At 39.5% G+C, this 24,143-nt stretch overlaps 1 protein-coding gene across 2 annotated transcripts in view; it reads right to left on the bottom strand.

Moving 5' to 3' along the window:
• The window catches only part of IGF2R (insulin like growth factor 2 receptor), a 58,222-nt gene that overhangs the window by 23,483 nt on the left and 10,596 nt on the right, over window positions 1–24,143 (bottom strand). For both annotated transcript variants that reach the window (XM_033512775.1, XM_015622328.3), the window contains exons 3-24: window positions 21,409–21,533; window positions 19,639–19,737; window positions 19,119–19,248; window positions 17,988–18,108; window positions 15,958–16,075; window positions 14,287–14,449; window positions 13,952–14,132; window positions 13,136–13,239; window positions 12,596–12,760; window positions 11,764–11,904; window positions 11,250–11,402; window positions 10,220–10,351; window positions 9,670–9,817; window positions 8,107–8,284; window positions 7,457–7,572; window positions 6,907–7,069; window positions 5,215–5,394; window positions 4,076–4,177; window positions 3,121–3,222; window positions 2,277–2,451; window positions 778–945; window positions 75–218 (exon numbers count right to left, since the gene is read on the bottom strand). In XM_033512775.1, the coding sequence (XP_033368666.1) occupies window positions 75–218; window positions 778–945; window positions 2,277–2,451; window positions 3,121–3,222; window positions 4,076–4,177; window positions 5,215–5,394; window positions 6,907–7,069; window positions 7,457–7,572; window positions 8,107–8,284; window positions 9,670–9,817; window positions 10,220–10,351; window positions 11,250–11,402; window positions 11,764–11,904; window positions 12,596–12,760; window positions 13,136–13,239; window positions 13,952–14,132; window positions 14,287–14,449; window positions 15,958–16,075; window positions 17,988–18,108; window positions 19,119–19,248; window positions 19,639–19,737; window positions 21,409–21,533 (3,108 nt within the window). The remainder of the gene's footprint in view (window positions 1–74; window positions 219–777; window positions 946–2,276; window positions 2,452–3,120; window positions 3,223–4,075; window positions 4,178–5,214; window positions 5,395–6,906; window positions 7,070–7,456; window positions 7,573–8,106; window positions 8,285–9,669; window positions 9,818–10,219; window positions 10,352–11,249; window positions 11,403–11,763; window positions 11,905–12,595; window positions 12,761–13,135; window positions 13,240–13,951; window positions 14,133–14,286; window positions 14,450–15,957; window positions 16,076–17,987; window positions 18,109–19,118; window positions 19,249–19,638; window positions 19,738–21,408; window positions 21,534–24,143) is intronic.

Genomic DNA, 24,143 nt, shown 5'->3' with positions numbered 1-24,143 from the left:
AATACCCAGGGACATCATTCTGACTATAAGATCTTGCATCAGAAGACACAAGAAGTGCTTGTTACTTGGCTTACCAGGACATCCAGTCACGTAGGGCAAGGGCTTGCAGACATTCAAGAAAAACGTTCGCTTTTTTGCTTCCTTTGAAGTGTCTATAGCAACCCATGGCTCACCCTCTTTGCTCAAGTCACTTAGGTCATACTCATTGCCAGCAGCATCTGGAAGAAATGCAGTAAGCTGAGAGAACTTAATACTTGCAGCAGAATTTGATTTGAAATTATGCCAGCTTCACTGACAAATACACAATTCAAAATGATTTTCAGAATCACATTAGGTATGTATTAAGAGAATGCACTGTTGCCACAGAAACCACCCCATACCAAATGCAGAACATAGTTCCTCTAACAGTTACTTGCCAAATATAACTTCTCCACAATTCACAGGTGCATTTTTACAGATGTCAATACTAAATTAACTCTTTTCCTTCAGAGATGGGCTGAAGCAGCATCAGTCACAAAAATGATTAAATGTTTTCAAATTAATTATCAGCTTTCTTGAGTATACCACAATGTTTTAAATTAGCTTCTTTCCCTGTTTTTGTAAGTTAAGCCTGCTTCAAACAACTTACCTCTTCTCCCACCCTACAACTTCTACACAGATTTAAAGTCTTACAAGCGTCTTCACAATTAGTATTCTTAAAGCCCTCCACTGAGCAGTTTGCTGTCCAGTTAATCCTTCCAACATGGCACACAGCCCACCTAAAATCCAGGTACTTACCTGTAACCTGACAATCTACAGGAGCAGGAGCACAAGCCAGAGCTGTGTGAAACTCAAAAAATGTATCATGGATGTGCAGCACGCTGTTTATCTCCTCACGCACAAACTTAAGCTCTCCAGGATATGAATCATTACAAATGAAAGTCACTCTGAACATGTCTGATGTTCCTGTAAAACAAACAAATATATATATATAAAACAAATTTATCTACTGATGGTTCTGTTTGGAACAGAATTTGAATTTAAGTTTGAGCTAATACTTGACTTCAAAGTTTTCTAATGGTTTCTTGTTACTAACTGCTTCGAGGATAACACTACCTACTGCTTATGGGGTTTTAGCTGTAAATATGCAAGCCTTCTTTAGAGAGCTATGAAAAATTGCCTGTCAGCCACCACTACATCTACAAATAGGAGACCAAAATACCTTGACACATTTCAAGAACATAATTACCTTCACTGACCTCTGTTCCCTATGTTCTTTGACATATATGAAGAAACAGAAACCAGAAATATCACCAGTGGTAACTGCAACTTTTAAATTACATCACTCAAAGTTTTGGGTTTGGGAGTTCTGTTTGTTTGTAAGAAGTCCAGTGTAATGATTGCAAAACAAATAATACTAATCCTATCAAGGTAGTATATGTTAAGAAGTGACAGAATTATGTCAGGGAGTAGTATTTGTCATCAAAATCAAAGAGTTTTCTAAAAATTATAGAACCTCTCAAAGCAAAATATGTAAGAGCTTAATCACTGTTACATTTTATGTATAAAAATGTCACAGCTAAGGAAATAAGAGATAGCACCCCAGAAATTTGTACAGAGGACAAGCATGCTGAAGCATTTGAGGTTCCTGAATCCAAAACCCAGTCTTCCCAAGGTCTTTTTTTGTTAATATCTTAACAAAATCTTAATATGTTAATATCTCATATTCCTTTCTATGAAGCTCAGTTTCAGTGTAATTGGGGAGCATCTAATATCAAAAAATTAGATACATATTTTTCATTCACTTTATCTGCAAAAGAGACTTAAAATTCATAAAGTAGGTAGGTATATAGGAAGTATTAGAGCAGTAATTCAAAAAATTCCATACAAGAGACTATAAAGCTTTCTGAAAAGTGGCTTTCAGATATGAAACAACTTTAGAGAGCGTTATCCATGAAACTGAAGCTAAAAGCTATTAATTCACTTAGAAAAAGAACCTAAGTTATTTTTGTTTTTCCAATTTGACCATCCACTTCTCCATGCAAGGACCAGTATTTTTCATCTGCTAAGGAAAAAACTCTAAGACTGCATAGAGTCACTTTCCTAGAGCACACATATTACTGAAAACTGAGTCATTACCTTCTGCATAACTTCATTTCTTCCTGAAATTTCCATATGAGCCTGCTCATTTAAGTAATTAATACCTAGCAAAACAGACCTCATTACATGAGCAAAAGAAGGAATGAAGACTAGCCACACTAAGTTTTTACAATACACTGTGTATTTCCTGAACTCACCTGATTCCACACGAAGAGGACCTCTGTAGGTAAGAGTTAGAAACCCTTCACTGGATAGGTAAAGGGTTTTGTCCAGTTCCAGTGGCCTCACAGGTGTCAGATTTTCTCTTTCACACCCAGCAGCTGTTTTGCCATTGATTTTACCACAATACGGCAAGTGTCCACAAATGTTTAGCTAGAAGTTTTGAAAACATGTAGATGCACATAGTATTAAATGCATTAAAAAAACAAGGTCCACATAGCCATTTCTACATCAGTAAAACCCTTGTCGAGAACTATTTCAAACAACACAGTTCTCTTGCAGTTTGGAAAAGACAAACTAGAATTCAGCTATAATACAGTAAGAGTATCCTCAATCTTCAGATTACATGGTCCACAAATTTTCCCCACTAGAAATATAGGATGTGGTTCAGCAAGTTTATTCTTGGCCTAAAGATACCATTACGGTATTATCTGTGACAGCCCAGGATTGCTGGCACATACAGATTACATTAAAAACACTGATATGGACAGACAAAATCCCTTTCTAGGCTTTCCCTGTCAATTTCTTCAGAATTAGCAGATAAATTGGTAGTACACAACAGAGTCCATAAGGAGAAAAATCGCCCCAAAAGGCAGCCTCAAAAGTGTGGCTACCCTGTGTTCACCAAGGACCAGAAGTTTAATGCTTTTAAGACCATCTAAGATGAAATGATCTGTCTTTCCTTCCCTCAACCACAGTGCTTTCCTGCCAACTCATGCTTCTTAAGAGGACTGAGTGAAAGCTCCACTAGATCACTAAGCAAGACAAAAAAATTCAGCAACAACACTCATGAACAGCAGATTGTACAGCCAAAATCCTTACCGAGAAAGTCTTCCCATTGCCAGTAACTGTATAGCCCTCCTCAGAAGCCAGTGGCTGCAGGTTGAACAGGAAGCCAGTGTCTGGATCTCGCACAGAGCAGGACTGGAAAGAAAAAAAAAAAAAAAAAAAAAAAAAAAAAATTTTCTCCTTATGCATTTCTTCTGTTTAGATTTTACCCCTAACATGTTTCAAGAACCAAAGCAGTGATTTAGACATATTCCTAAACTGCATACCAGAATACCAGAAAACAGTTCTGGCAGTAACTTCCTTCAATTCTTTTGTACGTTCGTTCCATTCTTTTTTCCTCTCTATCAGCCACACCAACATATCAAAGTTGAATTTAACAGATGGCATCGATCATATTAGCTAAGAGCACAGAAATTTTTACTGAGGGCTGTCTTCACACTAATGTGTTTATGTTAAGATCTATAAAGTAGAAGCAACTGAGTAGATTTCACAGAATATTCTGCATTGGAAGGGACCCACGAAGATTGAGTCCAACTCTTTAATGTATGGCTCATATGGGGATTGAAGAGAGATCAAACCCTCAACCTTGTGTTATTAGCACCATGCTCCAACCTGCTGAGCTAATCTCAGGTTCTAGTGTGAAAAAAGAGAAGTCTCATCTGATGATCTCCACAAAACAAGGACAAGACATATCCTTACATATAAAACTCAGTTTTACTAGCAACATACCAAGGGGTAAATGAAGCATTCAACAGCAAATAAACTGCTCTCAAGAGATAGCACCTGAATATTTTGGTCAGAAGTTCGACATTTCAGAAACAATAAAAAATAAAGCAGTAAGATATCACAAGATTACATCATGACCAAGTTAAGACTTCACTTTAGTTAGTTTTCTTCAAGAGCCATTTAAACACAGAAATCAGGAGTTCTAGAAAAAAAATAAAATTGGACTGAGACTACAAAAACAATTTACATTCTCCTTTCTTACCTGAGAATCATCTTTTGTTTCCTTGATTGGGCAAGCAGCCTCAGTTTCCCATAAAAAAGTGGCCACACAATCCAGAATAGCGATAAACCGTGGGCTGCTGCTCTGGAAATAGATTGCAGAGGAAGACCAGAGTAAGCGTAATAGCTAACACTCTGTCGTGTTTGAGATTCCACCTTAGGAGAAACTGCAAGGTTCTTCTAAAAGACTTCACTACAAAGGCACACGATTCCCACCCCACTTCCCTCTCCCCCAGTTTTTTTTTGAAGGTCATCACTAAAAATTTTGTCTAGTTAAACGCTTACCATGTCACCACGCATTAGCAAAGAACTGCTTCTGACATCCAAATACTGAGATTAAATTCAGTATTTAATCTAGACATGTATAACTAGATCTTGTCTCTGTCTAAGCTTTGAGGAATTTTGAGGTGTAATACATAGTCCATAAAAAAACCAAAAAAAACCAAAAAAACAAAAGTAAAGCAACAGAAGTCTGTTAGGTGAGGTAACAAGGTAACAGGAATATTAATTATATACTCTTCATGTCAGTATTTTCAGACAAAAGCAAAGCAGTTCATAAGTGCTCCCTGTCACAGATTTTTCACCACACCTCTTGGCTAAAGATCATGTGGGTGAGGGGAGAGTAAGACCTGCAGATGCACAAAACCAGGAAGAACAAGTCTACAGAAGCTTAAGTCTAATAATCCCATCAGTCTAAACTTCAGTATGTGGAATTGTATCCCCAAAAGCTCTATAGATTTAAGAATTCTAGAATAAACAATCTACAGAGAATGCAGAACCTAAGCCAGAGAATACACATTACAATATTTTTCCACTTAAGAGTGTCCACAATGTTTGCAGTTTTAAGTACTCATGTATTTTTCATGCTAATTAGACTAGCCTGAAATATTATAGTTCATCAAGGCTGTTAGCTTTTATCTAGTTCTTGTTTATGATAAAATACTCAGACATGTGCTTCTCTAGCATCTAAGTCAGCCTTGTTTTTACATCTCTATTTTAAACCCTCAAGAAGTCTCCCTTGCCATGAATCTGCTATACACTACACATCTTCATGTGGCTTCATGTTCCAGGATAAGAAACCTACTATGATGAAATAACAACTGAAAGATCATTTGTCCTTACAAGAGTGCCCCTGGAACAGACAAAGTGGATGGTGGTGGTATAAGTAGTTGTCTTTCCATCAGCATTGATGCACACGGAGCCATTTGCATAGGTTAGAGAAACATGCCCAGGTCTTTCAATTACTAGTTCTTTGCTGGCAACACCAAGATTACTAATAGAGGTGAATTCAGAATAAGAAGCCTAGAAATAAAGAAAAGTATAAAAGCATGTCAACAACTTTTAAAAAAACAGATACAACCAAAAAGAAAATACCTACTACAATACTCTTGTATACAGGGTTGAGAGTTTTGACTATAAAGGTATAGAGATACCTCTACAACTCTCTCCCATTCTGTATTCAAGTTTCACATATTTAACAGACAACTTCCACAACCAGGTATGGTTTCATTTTTGTTGTTTTTATTTTTAATACAGTAGGGTGCTTATAGTACCTTAGAACACCCATGTACATCTCCTGGGCTATGTAGCTTAGCAATTTAGTAAGGCCTAGGTCTTCTGCAGTAGGCAGAATTTATTGTAGAGCTCTTTAAAACTATGTGTGGAAGCCTCCAGATGCTCTCAGCATCAATTTTAGGGATCTGCCATGCTTAGCGAAGGCTAAAAATCACTAACAGAAACTGAAACCAGGAAGACAGTAGGTATACCAAAGTATACAGTCATTATCACTTCAACATAACTGCTGGTTCCAAGTTTTAAGAAACTACTTTATAGCAGCAACAAACTGAAGAATATACCTCCAAAACTGCTGTCCACAGACTTCTGCCCTTTTAAATTTTTTGTAACAACTTTGCATTTAGGTTAATGCAATGTGCTGACTTTTCACTCCACCATCACAAGCAGTGAAGTAACAAAGCCCTAAAGTGTATCTACATGTAAAGTAAGCGGCCTTGCACAACAAGGACTATTGCAAGCACAGGGAAGGAGTAATAATCATCTCTCAAGTGCAGTACGTGACTGGCTTCAGTCACTAACACATCCCCTTTAACAGTAAGGAGGGAAGGTGTTCTCCCTGTTTTATAGAAGGAATTAGGACGGCTTGCTGAGTCTCTAGTTCAGCTTTCCCTCTTTCCAGCTCTGAGTAGCAATGAAGTCAGGCAGTGGGCAATTGGGTTGATTCAGCCTGTCAGCTGTTATCACTTCTATGATTCTTGTTATACTTCGGGGCAATACAGAAGTAGGAGCCCAGAACACCCACCAGCCCTTTTTTTTTTAAATTTACTTAGAAACATCTGCCTGATCTACCCCTCAAATCCAAAGAAAGCTCAGGGAGGGCAGAAGCACAACAAAGAAACTTGAAACAAATTTTTCCACAGCTGGATCGAAAACAAGCCAGAAGCATGACAAAGTATCCAGGAGGACTGCCTGTTCCAAAAGAAATGCGTATTCCTAGTATCTGAAACTCCAGCAATTCATACAGAAGAGATGCAGTTTGTCTGCCTCTGAAACACAGGGCAAAAAATCATGAGTTTCAAACATGACATTGCTACACTTGTAAAAATTAAAGCCTTGTTCTTCAATGAGGCTGACAGAAGCTCTACCATTTTGCTATAGTTATGCAACCATTACGGTACACAGAATATCCCTTTGCACAAGGAGTCAGAATTCACATGGCTGTCTTAATCTCACCCACGTCTATTTCAATCTCACTCTTGTGGCAAACCAGCTCTGAGCTGGGATGGAAAGGGTACTCACAGAAGTATGCCTATACGCCATCTGACAGACAGACGCTCGCCGGTCACATCCTGGGACAGCAATCAGGGGTCGACAGACATTTATGTAGTACTTCTTGTACTCACTTGGTCTTGAATTATCCATGGCATACCAGTTTTCACCTCTCTTCTCAGATTTTGCTAATCTGAGCAGAAAGAGAAAGTTCTGCTCTAAGAACACACATTCTTCATAGACTCCCTCTAGCTTTCTCAGTCTTGAGAAACAAAGCAGCCCTTAGGCATTCCCCACTAACTTTTCCCCTTCATTTTTTAAGTGCTACAATTAGAAAGAATACTCCTGGGATACAGAGCACAGCTAACAAGGTAACATGCTTTTATAAGCAAAACCATCCCAGAAAGTCAATTTACATCCTGGGAGGAGGCAAGTCAACATATTAGAGGGATTTCAACATACTTACAGTCAAGACCGTCACAAAATGTAAAACTTCTGGTGCTGTCCGCACAGCAAACCAACCTCAGCCAGAACACCAAACTAGAATAGCTAAGTTACAATGCATGTGTCACTTTCCTACCTTGACAAGTCATATTGGTCCATGGTGTTGCGATCTGTCACAACACATTCCAGCGGAATATCTGGACAAGCATGCTCAGTGTACCACCTGAAGTTGTAGGTATAGTTATCTTCTTTCTACAAATGAGCAGAATAGGTCAGAGGCTTTCCACATTGATAATTTTTTTTGTGACTCACAGCTACTTCTTTATATGTCAAGCTTGCTATCTCTCCCCTTGGTTTTGGGATATACCTTCTCAGACTGACTTGTGTTGGTCTGTCCTGTTATAGATCTTGTCATTCCCTGTGTCACCAAAAATGCTCTTGCCAACAAAACCTGCTCTGGTTCTGTCAAACTGCTGTCAGCTGTTTACACAGTTCTACCATTTGTTACTTGTCAGCCAGTTTGGTTTTTTGCCAGCTAGAAACACAAGATGATCAAAAGCACTAATAATTACAGGGCCCAGGGATTAAAGGAGGCTTACTGTTCACTGGTGAAGGAAAGCTTTATGGTTACAACAAGAGTCAAGTATACCAAGAGAACTATCTCTTTTAGTCTACTTGATAGATACTGGATATTTCCACACATAACACTCTGCTTATATTGACATAATAGCTATTGTCAATATTTTAGGATGGAGATCCTTCCTTTCTTCATGCAGAACTTCTTACCTGATACTCAGGCTGACCTATTCCAGCATCACGGTCGCACAGGAAAGTTATAAGGGTAGAGCGCTGTGTTTTATTCTCATTGTTGTATGCTGTACCATTTCTGTAGGTCAACTGAATCAGGCCATCGTAATAGGAAAGTTTGGAACTGGGCAGTCCAAGACTCCAAAACTGATCCTTACTAGAAAAGAAAAATTGAGTTTTGAGAGTGAACAGAGTACAAAATTAATTGTCTCTAAGAGAAGTCTTACAAATAGTAACCATGTACATTTATACAAGACACCATAAGATGACATAATAATTAAATAAGGTTGATTAGACCTCAGTGAGCTGGAATAAAAAGAACACAGCCAAAAGGAAACTTAACAGATGTTCTCCCTTGAAAAGGAAAGGAAGTTACATATTGCTTAGATATCTAGAAAACTTTAATACCCCCTTCTCTAAAAGGGTGACAATAACATCAAGTTCTCATTCTCCAAAGCAGAAGTCAAACTGCAGACTTGGAGTCATCTTGGGGTCAAACTGGCCTCATCCAATTACATATAGGCAGTGAAGACCTAGCACTGCACAACAGCTCTCTGCTAGATATCGGCTTTGGTTCAGGAGTGTTTCTTCACTCTGACTTAACTTTGACTCTATCAGACCTAGATTGATTATCTTGCTCTGAAGAACATTTTTAGGGTCTGCAGTGAACTGTCCTTGGCTGGAGAGTAACTCAGAGCCAGCTCAAGTACAGCTGCAGGTGTTTGCACTGTACCCCATCTCTGGCAGCAGGCTGACCTGGAACCTGAAATTAACAGATACTGCCTCAAACATAGTCTGTAGAAGGCAAAAGCAATGATGCCATCAGAGCAGCAGTACACACTGGGACCATGTCTGCAACAGCCCATTTAGTGAGGGAGACCACAAAATTGTTAAGGTTGGAAAAGACCTCCCAGATCATCAAGTCCAACCATCAACTTAGCACCACCACCATATTTTTACCACTGAACCATGTTCTCAAGTCCACACATTTTTTGAACACTTCCAGGGATGGCAATTCCACCATTTCCTTGGGCAACCTGCTCCATTGCAGGCCTTTCCATGAAGCAACTTTTCCTACTATCTAATCTAAACCTCCACTGGAACAGCCAGAGGCCATATGGTACAACATCCAAGCTCTGGGCTCCACCTCTACCTAAGGCAGCCCCTGCTTATCCCAGGCACAGCAAGCTCACATTGTTTAGGCAAGCTCTTAAGAACACAGCTGACCCTCCAACTCTGGACTGCAGGTTGCCTTAATACAGCTGCAGCAGTTAATCTAGAGTTTACAGTCCCTATGGATAACAAAAGGGAGAGCAACAGGCACATTCCATCTCACAAGTTAGCTGTAAGCAGGATTACATATATGTGCACTCAGCTTGAAACAGCTGGCAGTGTAATTACTGCAAATTATATGCTAATTACCTGAATCTATTACAGGTAACCCAGTAATTACTTTACATACAAATTGTTCATTGTTGCACATCAACAACACATCATGCAACAAGGGATCTTCTCCTACAGACAACAGAATTAGTTACTCACCTTTGTGTTACCTGGCAAGCTGCTGATTTTGTATGACAAAGGTCATCAGGCAGGCTGCCACAGACGCTTATGTGAAAAAAGTACTCCACAGTATTAACTGTATAGAAAGGTTTTGCCTTGGCCAGAGGTGATAAATCAAAAGAGAAGCCTAATCAGGAAGGAATAAACTTTATCAGTTCAATTTTGTCCTGATATCTCTCACAAGTTTTGTTTCAGTCAGTCTAGTTCACCTCCCCCTGAATAAGTCTCCTATGTAATTGCTATTCAAGAAACAAAATGGACAAACTAAAAGCATTGTTTCTTATACAATGTTTCTTATTATTCTTCTTATAGAGAGATTTACTTTAGTAAAATACTTCTGTTTTCCTACATTCACTAGGGGAGTATTAAGTTCATGTTGTTCTGATCTTCCATATGCATGTACTTAAAACTGTGGGTGCTAAGCACTAGGCTGCTAATCACTTTGCTGTTGAGTATCATAAGGACTTACTTGTTGTGGTCTAAGTTCTATCACTAATGACCTTTTGATTTGCTGAACAGAAATACATACCTGCCTGAGGATCAGACACCTGACAGTCATCTCCTTCAGCTTTAGACAGGACACATGCAGCAGCAGTATACCAGTCAAATGCATATGAACACTCACGCTCGGCCATCAAGATTGGAGCACTTTCTAGATCACCTGGCATCACAAGAGCAACGTGTTACACATACAGCCAGCCAGGCTGCCAACAGGAACTAGGAATCTACCCCTAAGAAACTAATTTATCTTCAAAAGCAGACAAAGAACTGTGAAAGTAGCTGCTCTTTGGAAATGGAACCAAAATTATTTTTCACTAAGTCTTTGCATCCATCCTCCCCAAAATAAAAGCTTACCCCAGAAGTAAAGGTGGAGGGCTCAATCTGCTCTTGAGAACTATCACAGTATTTGAAAAAAATGTCTACTTTGATAAACAACACTGATGTTTTACTACAAAGCAATAGCTGTTGAGTAAACAGTGCAAAATCTTATCCTCATAGCCAGCACACTTGCAAGTTTCAACTTCCTCAGGCCGAGGTAGACTAACACAGGTTTTCTATTTTCCTGAGAGACAGTTAACTAGTGGGCTATTATAATCATCACTAACAATATTAACTTCTGCAAATGTTTCTGCCTTTCATAAACTAACAGAAGTTTAGATACAATCCATATTTTTTGGAAAAGAAGGCTAAAGTATCTGATCTCAGTTCAGAATTATTCTTTCCCATCAAGACAATCTAGAGAAATAAAGTGTTTCATATAGCTTCCAGATATTTGTGGTTTTAAACACTTAGGCATACTTTAATCATGTTTTAATCACAAAGATTCTTATTTCAAGAGACTTATTTCAGGAGTTTTTAAAGACTGCTTGCATAAAAGGTAAACAGAACTAAATACCTGTAATTACATTTTCATCATCCTTGAAGCCGATGCTTCAAGGTTTTGCATAGAAAGAGAGAGAAGATAAGAGCACATACTAACACTTAGCACTCATGTCTGGGCTTATTAGATGACCTTCAGTTTTTAACTGGATCAATGAACAGGATGTGGATGTTCTCACCTGGTCTGCATATTAGAGTGATGACCGTTTGGATTTTTTCTTTTTCTTTAGAAGGACAGCTGTCTCCATTTGAATAGATAAGCTGAATATTTTCTCCAACCTTTTTTGGAGAAGATACAAATGTTCCAAGATTCTTACTGTTGTTTTGCTTATCTATAAAGACAGTAAATATAAAACTTTTGCTTCTCTGAAAAGAAGTGAAGCTTCTGTTAGATATCAAGACTTTCCACTTGTCAAGTTAACAAGAAGACATCATTAGGAGCTTGATTTTACCTTGTCAAACCATGCTACAAAGCCTATGGCTCTTTAGTTAGAAAGAGCTGCTTACATTTCTTCTTCGAGCATTTCTGAGATCACAAGGGAAACATGCTCCTAACTTCTGTTTCCTCAAATAAATGAAGGCACTCAGACAATCAACCCCATTTGTACAGGAGGTGCCAAGCCTTCAGAGGCTTAAAAAAACAATGAACCAAAAAAACTCCATAAACACCACCAACAAAAGCCCCTGACTCACCTACAGAGCAAATAGCAGCACCATCTGAACAGCTGAAAGCCCCTCCTTTCTTCCACACTTTATGGCAGACATTGATGTAGTAATGTTTCCTTCCTACCTCTGAAAAGCTACTGTCCACAGCTTCCCAGTTCTGGGCTGACTCTGAAATATAGAGGGTCGTTAAGAACAAGTCATCTGGCTTAATTATTCCAGCATCTCCATGCCAAAATGCCTTTTATTACAAAGTACCCCATTGTGTGATGGCCTCTCCTTTGGAGCATCCCCCAGCATACAGAAGCCCTGATTTTAGCTCTATTCCTCCACCAGCTCAGATTACCACCTGCATCAGTCTCATGAAGCCACAGCTGCCAAATGCTACCATTTCTGGATGAGCCCAAAGGTATCCCCTTTGCACAAGACACTGGGTGGAAGCTGCTGACCCATGTGGTTCCTGAATGGTACAGGTTGCCCAGACAGATGGTGGATGCCCCCTCCCTGGAAGTGTTCAAAGCCAGGCTGGATGGGGCTTTGAACCCTGGTCTAGTGGAAGGCGTGACTGCCCCCGACAGAGGAGTCAGGCCACATGATCTTTAATGGTCCCTTCCAAGTCAAACTGTGATTCTGTGACTTAAAACCACTTACGATGGCAGCAACCAAGGCTGCCAAGGTTATGGACATGGCTACTTTCATAAGTCTCTCAGTCTGTTTGTAAAGAGAAAAGCAAACACTAGCATCCCAGAAATTCACTAAGAACAACGAAAGCTGACTAATATTCAGCTGAAGAATTGCACTGGAGATGTCATGTAAACTCAGGGCTGTAAAAGTAACTGAAAGCTAGTTTTTATTGCCATACCTGAACTGCGGATAAGAGGTGACAAGTCATAGTGTTTTCTCTGATCAGTAACTCTGCAAAGGATATCTTTTTTCTCTTTAACACATGCATATTTTGTATCCCAAGTAAAAAAATAGGTGCAGTCAACTTCACCGGTGAATACTGGAGTTCCTCTACCATCATTACCTTAACACAGAAAACAGATGAACAGATATACGGTTTCTAGTGGGGGAAGGGGAGAAAAGCAAGGAGACTTCAGGACTAGCAATAAGCAAGGAAGACAAGAAGTCCTTTTGCTGCAGAGAACTTGCATTTCTGTTTAACATTGGGTAAGAAAAAAGGCTCTTTTTTACTTCCATCTTCTCAATCATCAGTGTAAATTTAGACTAGCAGTGCTCCTACACAGCACATCCTGCCAGTCATCAAAATTATTGCTTAATTTAATAATATTTGTTTCTTGTGTTAGCTGTGGCTCAAAGCAAGCATTCATTTGAACATAAGGTCTACTTGCAAGCATGGGAGCGAACTTTGAGCAGAGCTGTCACAGCTTGCTAAACTCACCTGCTGTTTCATTGCACTCGAAGTTTATGACAGTCATTCTCTGAAAGCCGGAACTACATGCATCCCCATTCGGATAAATTAAAGTGAGATCCCCATCAGAGTATCTGAGTAAGAAGTCAGTTTTAGATAGAAATGAGGGGTCAGACAATCACCACAATCACAGAAATCAGTGTTCTACACATAACAGAAGTCACATTCTTGTTCATTTATTAATTGTCTCACTCCAAGGGAAAACAAATACTAGTTCAACATCATTACTGACAGTTCTACAGCATCCACTGATTTTTCTGATCACTTTTCATTAATTTCTGTAGAGATTAAAAAATGCTCTAAACCTCTTCTAGGTATGGTGGGATATCTAGTCCCACTAGTTTATTGTGTGCCTGTTTCTGCAAGAGAAGGAAGTCATGCTTCCTGGAAGATCACTGCAACAAACCTGTCACAAACAAAATGGAAGATCGTAGATACATTAATTAATCTCTGCTTTACAATCTCATGCAAACTGTTGTCCCTAAATGCCACTTGGGAACCAGCTTCTTCTGATACTGCTTTACATGTAAAAAGAAGGACAACAGACAGTGCAGCACAATCTGCAATTGGGACAACCAAGTCAGTGGATGTCTTCCTGTCTAGACAATGGCCTCTGCCAACCTCACTGGCTCCTCTGCTTGCTAATGCTATCCTGCATTTTTCTAACAAATAAGTGAGCAAAAACTTGCATTTTGTATCAATTGTTGATTACGTGACAAGTAAGCATCAAAGCAGGCAACAAAGACCAATCAGACCAGTTAGCAGGGCTAAGGAGCATTTACACACCTTAGGGTTTGGTTCGCAAATCTTCCTGCCACTTTTTGCTGGTAACCTGAAAGTTTTACTTGGCAAGACGAAATGTATCCTGTATCATCCTTGCAGTTACCTGCAGTGGTTTTCCCACATACATTCAAGTAGTAGTAATACTCCTCTTTGTCATCTTTGGCTGTATATGGTGTGACATACTCTGAATGAATAAAAGACAAAACGTGTTTTTAGCACACATCAGGACAGACATGAAACTCCAAATATCAACAGAGGAAATTTTTTCTGCCCGTAAATAAGAATGCAAAACTGGCTAGTAAAAACCACAAAAACAAAAAAAAAAAAAATGAGCTTACCTGAATATAGATTAAGTGGACTTAAATCAATGGAGATATCATGTTGCTCATTAGTCAGACGACAGCTCTTACTCTCCAGGTAATCCCTGTGACAGGCATATTCAGTAACCCACTCAATTTCGTACCGGCAATTTGTTTTTGCTGTAAGTTTGGGACCTGCACTCTAAAACAGAAGTGAAGAGAATTTAAGTTATAAGTAGACTTACTTGAAATATAATCTTTAAAGCAATAGTATCACATTCCTTTAAGATCAGTAACAACGACTTCACCTCTAAATTACTTAAAATGTGCAAACATTGTTTCTAGCCTCTCAGAAATAGGTGTTGAAAAGAAATAAAACAGGTCTTATAAATGATGTGGCAAAATACTACAAATCTAAGCAGAAGTAAAGCATCAGACATTAGCAGGACCAGATATTAGCAGAAGGACAGCAGAAGTAACATTAAGGAAAAGTAAAAGTACTTTTCCTTAATGTGTCAGAAAAAGCAGAGATGTGAGCCCAAATGGCCTAAGCTTGGATTGTGATTGCCTCAGAGAAGTCCTCAGTGCAGGGAATAGAAGTCAAACATTCTCTGAAGGCAAAGCAGACTTTCAGACACTGGTGTTTTAACAACGTTGATTCCCTCGGTCCAAATCATCACATAGACATTTGAGAACTCTTTAGCCAACACTTCTGTCAGATGAGTTTTCTGTAGTGATACATTTTTGAATGAAGCTGTAGTCTTGCTTTTCCTCACTTTCAAGTGAAACATTAGAAAATCAAATTGTTTCATAAATCTGCATTTCTGCCATCCACTGGAACAACTGATAGATACACAGATATCAGGTAAGTTACAGGCACAAGTATTATCAGTAATATTACTTATACTACAACAGTGCATAAGTGACAGTAGACGAGATGTGTTTATTTCTGCAGCAAGAAGAGTGAAGTGCGGTACCTATCAGATGCAGGACTAAACATTAAACCATTAGCCAGACGAGCATTCCCTCTTCACTAACCTTCAACAAAAAGCATCACTATATGAAATGGCAGAGCATTAGCAATTGCCCAATTCAAGGAGTGTAGGCTGCTCACATTACCCAGCATCATACCGAAGTGACTGTCACACTGCATTCAAGTTAGGCTGAAACACTGTCCAGCATAAACTGAATTGCTGCTGAAAGTACTGATTTTACTTAAAAAGAACTCATGAGCCTACTTAGTAAGTGACAGACTCTAGCCATGCAGTGACACTTACTAGCTACCTTCTTTTCCCTGAGGAGTAACAGATTAATAAAGAAACCAAGTAACAGGCAACAGCTATAAGCACAGCCAGCCTGACTGAAGAGGAAGAGCTCTCACTATTAGTAAGCAAAGCTTTGTGCCACAATGTACCCGGGATTAACTCTACACTAAGCCCATCCCAATGCTTACAGGAAAGCCTGGAACCTGTAAAGGGACAACCAAATTCACTGATACAAGAGACAACACACTCCTGGGGAAATTTTATTCAAGTTCTTGCTATTTCTTAAGTTCTAGAAGACTTTAAGAGTATATCTAGAATCTCATACTCTTCACAAGCTACAAGCCAGGAATACTTACACTCTCTTCAGCTCTGAATAAAAATGAAAGATAATGCACACAAAACTTAAAGACCAACCAGTTAACACAAAGTAAAACATTGAAGTTACCTCTTCTCCCCTCTTTGATGGGCAAACAAAAGTGATTGTCACTGCTGGATTGTGGCCTAGGCAGAAGCCTGGTCTTTCTTCACCATCCTGGTATTGTCTCTCGTAACTCAATACAAGCCTAGAAATAGAAAACAACAAACCAAAAACACAATTAAGAATAAGGATATTCTTGAAACACTCAATCTTCGCTAGACATACAGGCACAATATACCAACGTAGCCCTGCTCCTGAAAACAACTTTTACAGAGATCCTCATTCCTTTAATCATAACAGTTAATTAAAAATAAAAATTAAAATAGTCCCAGCAAAATTACTTAATACAGTATCTTCTGGTACACTATTTAAGACTACACTGAATGCCTTGCAATTCACATTGTAGCAAGAATTTAGCTGATAATCACAGGAACACAGAATAATCGCAGTTTTCCTCTCAAAACTACTGCTGGAGAGCAGATATGGCAAATGTTCTTGCAATTTTTGAAAGCAATACCCACTTAGTGCTTTGCCACATTCCTGTACTTTATCATCTTTCTACATATAAATTCTTTCCACTCTGCCCCCAGAATTAACAGCAAAATGAACTCATCGGCAAATTTACAGGAGCAAGGCAACTGGGTCAGATCAGGTGAAGCAGGAGTGGGAGAATAAAACATGGTAATTATCTGACAGGGAGAGACAAATAGCAAGATGACTTGGATGAGAGAACAGGAAGATCACCACAGCTTCCCAGCTATGCATTATTATTCTATGCAGTTTAACAGACAGAAGACAACAGCTGCCAGAGCAGTGACACTCTGGCTTCACACAAGCCACACCCTCTGTACCTCAAGACACAGATTTCCCATCACCTTACTCCTTCCCAGGCCACCCTAGTCTGATAGAACACATACAGTGAATATTCCTGAAGCACCAAAAAGCTCTTCAATCTTAGCAGGGATAAGCTTGCTAGTACTTTCCTAGAGCACTAATTGCATTTCAGTATGAGAATAAGCTTGTGCTTCCTCAAATGTAAGCTACTACCTTGGCACAGAACACCTCAGTCACTTGTTTCATGCTGGGAAAAAGCCCTGCTGGAGGAAAAGTCCTCTCTTCCTGGAAAAAGGTCTAACAATTTCATTTGCAAACCAAAATAAAACCCTCAACTTGACCACAGACAGGTGATATTCTCCCTGTTATTAATTTATTCTGCTTGTTTTCTTCAGCAGGCATCTTAAACAAAGACAGTACTGCAGAAATCAACATGGGTACTAAGGATGCTACAGACAAGGCAAGCAGGCTCAGATGATCTGAAGCTCAGAAATACCAGCATGTTAAGTTCCCTGAGCTACATAACTTCATTTGGGTGGTGTTTTATCATGCTTGTTATGGTTTTCTTTGGTTGTTGGTGGAGTTTTTTTGTGGTGGGGTGGTTTTTAGGGGGCTTATTGGCCGGTTCATTTTTTTAAAATTTATTTTAGGGTTTTTTTGCTTTTTTGTTGGTTTGGGTATTTTTACATCAAGCTATACTTACAACCAACACAAAAGGCAGTAAACAGGAGCATCATCAAAAAACACTTCTTGTAATTCCATAAGTCTTGCATTGCTTATCTATTTCTTCTGTTAGGAGTTCATTATTGAAAAAGAAAAAAAACCCACAAAGGCAACATCTTGGTCCTATTCTCAACTTTTAAAGTACTTCTGGGGAATAGAGTGAGCCAAAAGCAGTGCACAAACTCCCAGTGAACACTTACCCTGTGGGCCCTCAGACAGTAGGCAGACAGGACCAAATCTTACTCTACTGCATGTGGGCCGAGTGCAATTCTGTAAAAAGGAGTCTCTCACAACAAAGGAGAAAATGTGATCTGTTATGGCAGTACCACAGAACACCTGAGAGACTGCTCTGACGGTATTTTTTAATAGTCTTTGCTAATGCTTCAACACGGAAGAGGTTTTAACACTAAGTTTTAGGAGACTCATCTGTTACCAAGAGTGTTGTTTCCAGGGCAGAAGACTGAAGCGTCCACAGAAGTATTACCACAAAAATTGCATACCTGTTTTTGTCTTGAAGCTTCAGCTGCTCCTTTGGACGGCCAACATCATATGCCACACCATCGTGTAACAAGCAAGCAGCACTGCCAGCGGGGCACTTTGTGGTCTCTCCCCTTGAACTTCCTGGTTATAGCACATAGAAAAAAAGTTAAAGGACTGTGCTTCGAAGCCCTGCTCCACCTGAAGTATCTTGCCATTTTATCTGTGGGTTCTTCTAAAACTAGCTCTAAAGAACAGGCTACATTAAAATGTGAAACTGACAAGACAAAACCTGGAGTGCTTGTGGTAATTTGTGCTGCCCTGGTTGGGGACAGCAAATTCATCCTTCCTGACAAAGCAGCTGCAGCTACTTGCTTGTAGAGCTGCTGGATATACAGGGCTTTGAAAACTTCCGAAAGTGTGCCAAGTATTTCCTCTTTTTTCCCCACAACCAAGTAAAAGGTAACTCCTTCTTATAGGGAAGGCTTTATCCCCTTCTTATTTTCTTACTAACCATCTAATTCAAAGCTGTCAGCAAAAAAATTCATACTAGTGAGATGTCTAAAAGAACAGACCTCTCACTAAAACTAGAAGTATTAAACCCATAACAGGGGCACAAAACACATATTTAACTGCAAAGTAAAAACTGTAGTGCAAATATACAGCTAAACTAACCTTTTCAGCAAGCTTCAAATACATGTTTTTGATGGTTTAATTCTTTATACATATAGGTCTCAACTGAGAGGAAAGTGCAAGCTATGCACCAGTACTTAGGAAAGCACCTAAACAGTATTTTAGATGCACCTCAGGATATTCATCAGGAACTGGGAAACAACCTGGAGTCCAAAGGAATAAATTTAGAGCACATGAAGGCCTGTGAACAATGTTGGTCCTATTTGGCAGCAAAGACAGATACAAGACACGCTGCACTCTCCCACCTAGAAAAAGTGACGAACTGTACTAACAGTATCTGCACATCCAGAAGAGCATATCTTTGAACACCTCAGTGTTTGGAGGGTAGGGAATTTGAAATAATTATCTAAGTCTTGAAATACTGATCTTCAGACATAGGACAACTTTAATGGAGACAGTAGCAAAGACCCACACTACAAGAAATTCACACACTGACAGATGACACAAGCAATCATTCAAACCTATGTCTCTGCAGACATTTATGAACAAGGAATCATTGTCAGAATCATCCACCAAGTAATGTCCCGAAACTTGGATGAGAGGATTCAAGTCATATTTCTTCAGATCTCCATCAAACACATAGCAAGGGACCTAGAACAACAAAAAAATTACATGCAAACCATGCTACACAAGTAGGGGGAAGCTATGAACAAGTATATGTAAGGCCCAGTTAGTATGTGGGAAAGATTTTTTACTTCTGGAAGCTCAAAGCTAGACATGCTGATTAAAATGAGGCATCTGAAGTTACGCTCATTTGCTCCAGCTTTTAGAAGGGTTTTGCTACAAATAGCTAATGCACAGAAAAGTTTCAAGAGTTGTTTAAAATTCTCAGCTCCACCAACTTCCAACATTTATGCTTTACATACCTATGAAAAAGGTTCATGGAGATTGTTCAGATTAATTTGGGGTGGGGGCAGGTCATTAGAGTAAAATTGTCATGTATGTGAAGAGTAACTTCTGCATGGATAGTACATAGATTACCTCTTTCACAGGTTTAAACAAGTCTTTCTTGCAAGCCACAAAGGTCCTCCATTCAAAATAGTGCACACATTCTGTTGCTGTTACAAATTCAGGGGTACCCTATTTAAGAAAGAAAACAATGTTTCGAAAAACAGACTGGTTTTATTTTATATCTGTAGACGTTAAGAAGTTCATTCCAGAGAGTAAGAAAAACAGGACACAGCATATCACAGAACAAGGGCATGCAGTTTCTTAATGGCACTTGTTAACTGCAGGATTGTTATATAACAGCTTGTTGGGCAACTCGGGAAGATGCAGGATGCCAAATCCTTAGTCTGCATATGCACCAATATTCAAAATGTGCCAGTCTAATATGCAGTAACTGTATTCCATCTTTTAGATGGATGACAATGACAATGACAGAAACACCAGTGATATCTACTTACTAGAAAGGAAGATACCAGTAATGCATATAAATATGCATAAAAATGCATATAAATAGGTTAACACAGTGAGGCAATGCATGGTTTATCAGTTCCTTTTTATCCTACAGAAGCAACTGATTAGCAGCCTTTTCTGCTACACAAAAAGAAAATCCCTGACCTCAGCTGCCTCTTTTTATGGGCTCATATTATACACATTTGTATATATTTAAAAATGGAGGTTCTACCATGGTTCAGAACTAGATGTTCAACTGAATGCCTCCCAGTGAAAACACAACAATTTTTCACTTTGCCCTCCATCACCTCAGCTAGAAGTAGTTTAGCATACTTAAACTGACTCCCTCTCTCATTTAACCCTGCCATAAAAGGGGACAAAACAAGTTGTTCCAGACACTATTACAAAATCCTTTTACTATGTCATGAGACAAACAGGTACTAGAACTGAGCTAACCAGAAGTTGTCTGATCGGTATGATCTGGTGTTACAGTTGAAATTGAGCAATAATTTTTAATTTAGTTTAAAAAGTCATCTGCTGAAACAGAACAAGAAGCATTTAAGTCTCTGCTGCACTGGCACTTTGTTTGAATTGGCTGGATTTCTAAGAGGGATTTCTAATGTGCAATAGCATTGTCAGTGCCAACAGCAGCACCAATAAATATTTCTCTCGGATACAAAAATGTGTGAACCGATCACAGTCTGCATTGAGCTCTCATATCTGTGAAGTGTGTGGAGGGTGTAACTCCAAAAGCACTTTGAAGTGAACTGCATGCACACAGGCCCCTAGAAACTTTTTGAGGATCTCCAATCCCACTTCAAACACATTCTCACAAACAACTATTTCCTCAGAAGCCCTGCTGGCTGTATAAGCACTGTTAGCTCAGTAATGTGCAGACCAAACCCAAGGCTTACTGTTGTCAACTATGCTGCCCCTTAACAGAGGTCAGTCATTTTCTTCAATACTGTTCTATTAAACAGTCATGCCAGGTCCAAAGCTAAGGCACAGACAACAATTAAACAAGAGCTCACACTGTTATGGCACCCTGTGCTTTGTTGACTCATTCCTCCATATTAAGCTAATAAAAATACCACAGTGCCAACCATGTAAAAACATTAAAGACAAAGAAGAGCACATAACCAGAGCTAAGCTGCAGACCTGTAACAACTTTCTACCAGGACTGAATTTTGAAAGCCACAATAAATCCTGACCTTAACAGTAAAACATAACTGCCTCTTCTTTAAGCTATAAAGCACAGTAATCAGTACATCCAGAAGTACAAGTCTCCTTAAAAAGCAAGTCAGAATTACGTGTCATTTCCATTGACAATAACAGCAAATCATTTAGACTTACCAGTGTTTTCCCACACAGGAAGTTAATACTGCTTTGAATTTGGTGTTCACTGCCTTGCTGCAAGCAGCTATGCGTAGTGTTGAGCTCCAGAAGACTTTCAGAAACTTTTTGCAAGGATAAGTCACCTAGGGTTCAAAATAAGATGGGGGGGAGGAAGGGTGTTATAATACAACATCTGCATAGAAGCTTGACAGGGTCTAGTTTCAACCGCAGAGCAGCACAAGACACACCAGTCCATCTGAAGACAGTACAACTGAAGATCTTTGTGGATTTTCTGATCTGGAAGATCAGATCCAAGTTAACATAGTGTTTGACATCTCTAATCACACTTCTACTTTCTTAAAGGTTTTTAGCAAACAGTTTTTAAAATAAAAGTACAACAGCAGGTGCTACTACAAACTAGTCACCTCCTTAAGAAGGAAAGCTGTTACCAACTAGTTTCAATCACAATTCACTCCTTCCTCCTACTAGCTTCTATTTATTAGTTTCTCAGCCTTTATACCGTTTATAATAATAGCATCAGCACAAGATGAGAGTTTATCACAAAATGGTTTTGCTTACAACGAACTCCTCTGCAATAAGCAGGGACATCTTCAACTAGATCAGCTGTTCAGAGCCCTGTTCAGCCTGACCTTGAACATTTTCAGCATGGGGCATCTGCAACCTCTCTGAACAACTCGTTCCAGTGCCCCACCACCATCACCATAAAGAAGTTTATTCCTTATATCTAGTCTGAATCTACCCTCTTATAACTACAGACCCTGCTAAGTCTGTCCTCTTTTTTCTTACAAGCTTCCTATAAGCACTGGAATGCTGCAATGAGGTATCCCTGGAGTCTTCTCTTCCCCAAGCTAACCAACCTCAACTCTCTCACTCTGCCTTACTAGGAGAGGTGCTTCAGCCCTGTGAGTATTTTTGTGACCCTCCTCTGGAACTGCTCCAACAGGTCCATGTCCTTCCCGTGCTGAGGACCCCAAAACTGGATACAGTAATCCAGGTGTGGTCTCACCAGAGGGAAAAGGAGGGGCAGAAGCACCTTCCTCAAACTGCTAGCCACATTGCTTTTGATACAGCTGGCTTTCTGGGCTGCAGGTGCACATTGCTGGATCCACTTAATCTTTAATCTACTTAATGAAGAACACACTGGTGCCCGTGCACTGGCACTGTCTGCAGACAAACCCAGCACAGACCCACTGCCTAAGTGCAAATCCCCAGCATGTCCCATCCCCTTTAGCACAGCTCACATGCTACATGAAGAGTAGGGTCAGTGCTTTGTCACTGTGCTGTTCTCCCCACCACTTGCTGTGAAGGTGAAAGGTGGAGCATATTTCAAGTCATGATGAACACCAGCTCAGGCCACTGAAATGCTCCTGCTCAAACCCATTTTGGTTAATATTAAACACCAACTGGTTTTAGATCTTACAAGCTAACTCCAGCCTGTTTTTTGGGTTTTTTTTTTTTTTGAGAAGTAGATTTTAATTCTGCAATGAGTTAGGAGTGAACTACAGAAAATGCTATCAAGTGTGAGCATGGATCAGCTTCCCCCTTTCCATTTTAGTTTATGTCTACACTAGGGAGAAAGCAAGGCAAATCTGCAATCATTGCAGATAGCAGCTTTGTACCTAGGCCAAATGTTGCTTCATTTTAAAAAACACACTTGTAGGAACTTTGCCCAGCCTGTTACCTCCTTACTCAAGGCAAGAAAAACTACACTGCACCCATGTAATATAGCCTAGAGAACAGAAGAGGAGCAGAAGTCAAAAAAACTGATACATGTGGTTTGTGCCTTTTTCATTTCCTGTGTTATCAAAAGACCCTCTTCAGGTTCTAGAGCTACCAGCACTGATGCTGGCCAAAATGGCAAGCAGCTCTCTTGAACATAAGGGCTACACACTGTTTTGGGAGCAAGAATGTTACTTATGTGATTGCTTAGAAGATACCGTCAAAGTGTCCTCTTTTCTTCCACAGACCAGCAGAAGGAAGCCAACACAACTTTCTAGGCAAGAGATGTATATAGTAACAATATACACATGACTTAAAACCTCTAGTTATAAATGTATACAGCTACAAGCTCCCATTTAGCAGGGAACTTATGGCAGCACCATCTGAGGACTTAGTGCTCTGTAAGCACTAGCTTCTCTCTGCGCTAAAAACATAGTACACTGCACTAAAGGTACATGATTCCAATCCAAGCTGATTCCAATCTTCTCACTTAAAGTAATATTCAAGAAAAAACAAGCTCAGCCAGTATATCTTGTTTACTACAGGCCAACACAACACATATGCTCTCTTCTCCCTTGCATGCTTACAATTAGTTTGGGAACTTGCTAGAAGTTTTAGGAAGAGTCTCTTCAGCAGCACATGCCTCATTGCACCCTTGCTCATGGAGCAAGGAATATCAACCCCTCACACGATCAGCTTCCTTCCAGAGCTGCAACCATTTTTACTGTAACATCAAGCTCCCTCTACAACCATCACTCATGTTTCTTCATGACTTCAGAGATGTTGCTTCCACAAAACAACACACTATAAATCAGCTAGTACTGTTCACAAAAATTAGCACCTAATACTTGATAATACACAGTTATGCTAAATCACACAACACTTTCTGCTCCTTGACTCCATCTGTTTAGCTACTTAGCAGGAAAAAGGCAGTCATGGAAGATATCAAATCAGTAGTTCAGAAGAAAGTGGCATTTAGGTGGAAGCTATCATTTCATGTCCACTTATCCTAC

The sequence above is a fragment of the Parus major genome, chromosome 3 (assembly GCF_001522545.3).
Source record: "Parus major isolate Abel chromosome 3, Parus_major1.1, whole genome shotgun sequence".
Taxonomy (NCBI): domain Eukaryota; kingdom Metazoa; phylum Chordata; class Aves; order Passeriformes; family Paridae; genus Parus; species Parus major.
The sequence above is the reverse complement of the archived record's forward strand: the minus strand, read 5'-3'. Positions and strand labels throughout refer to the sequence as shown.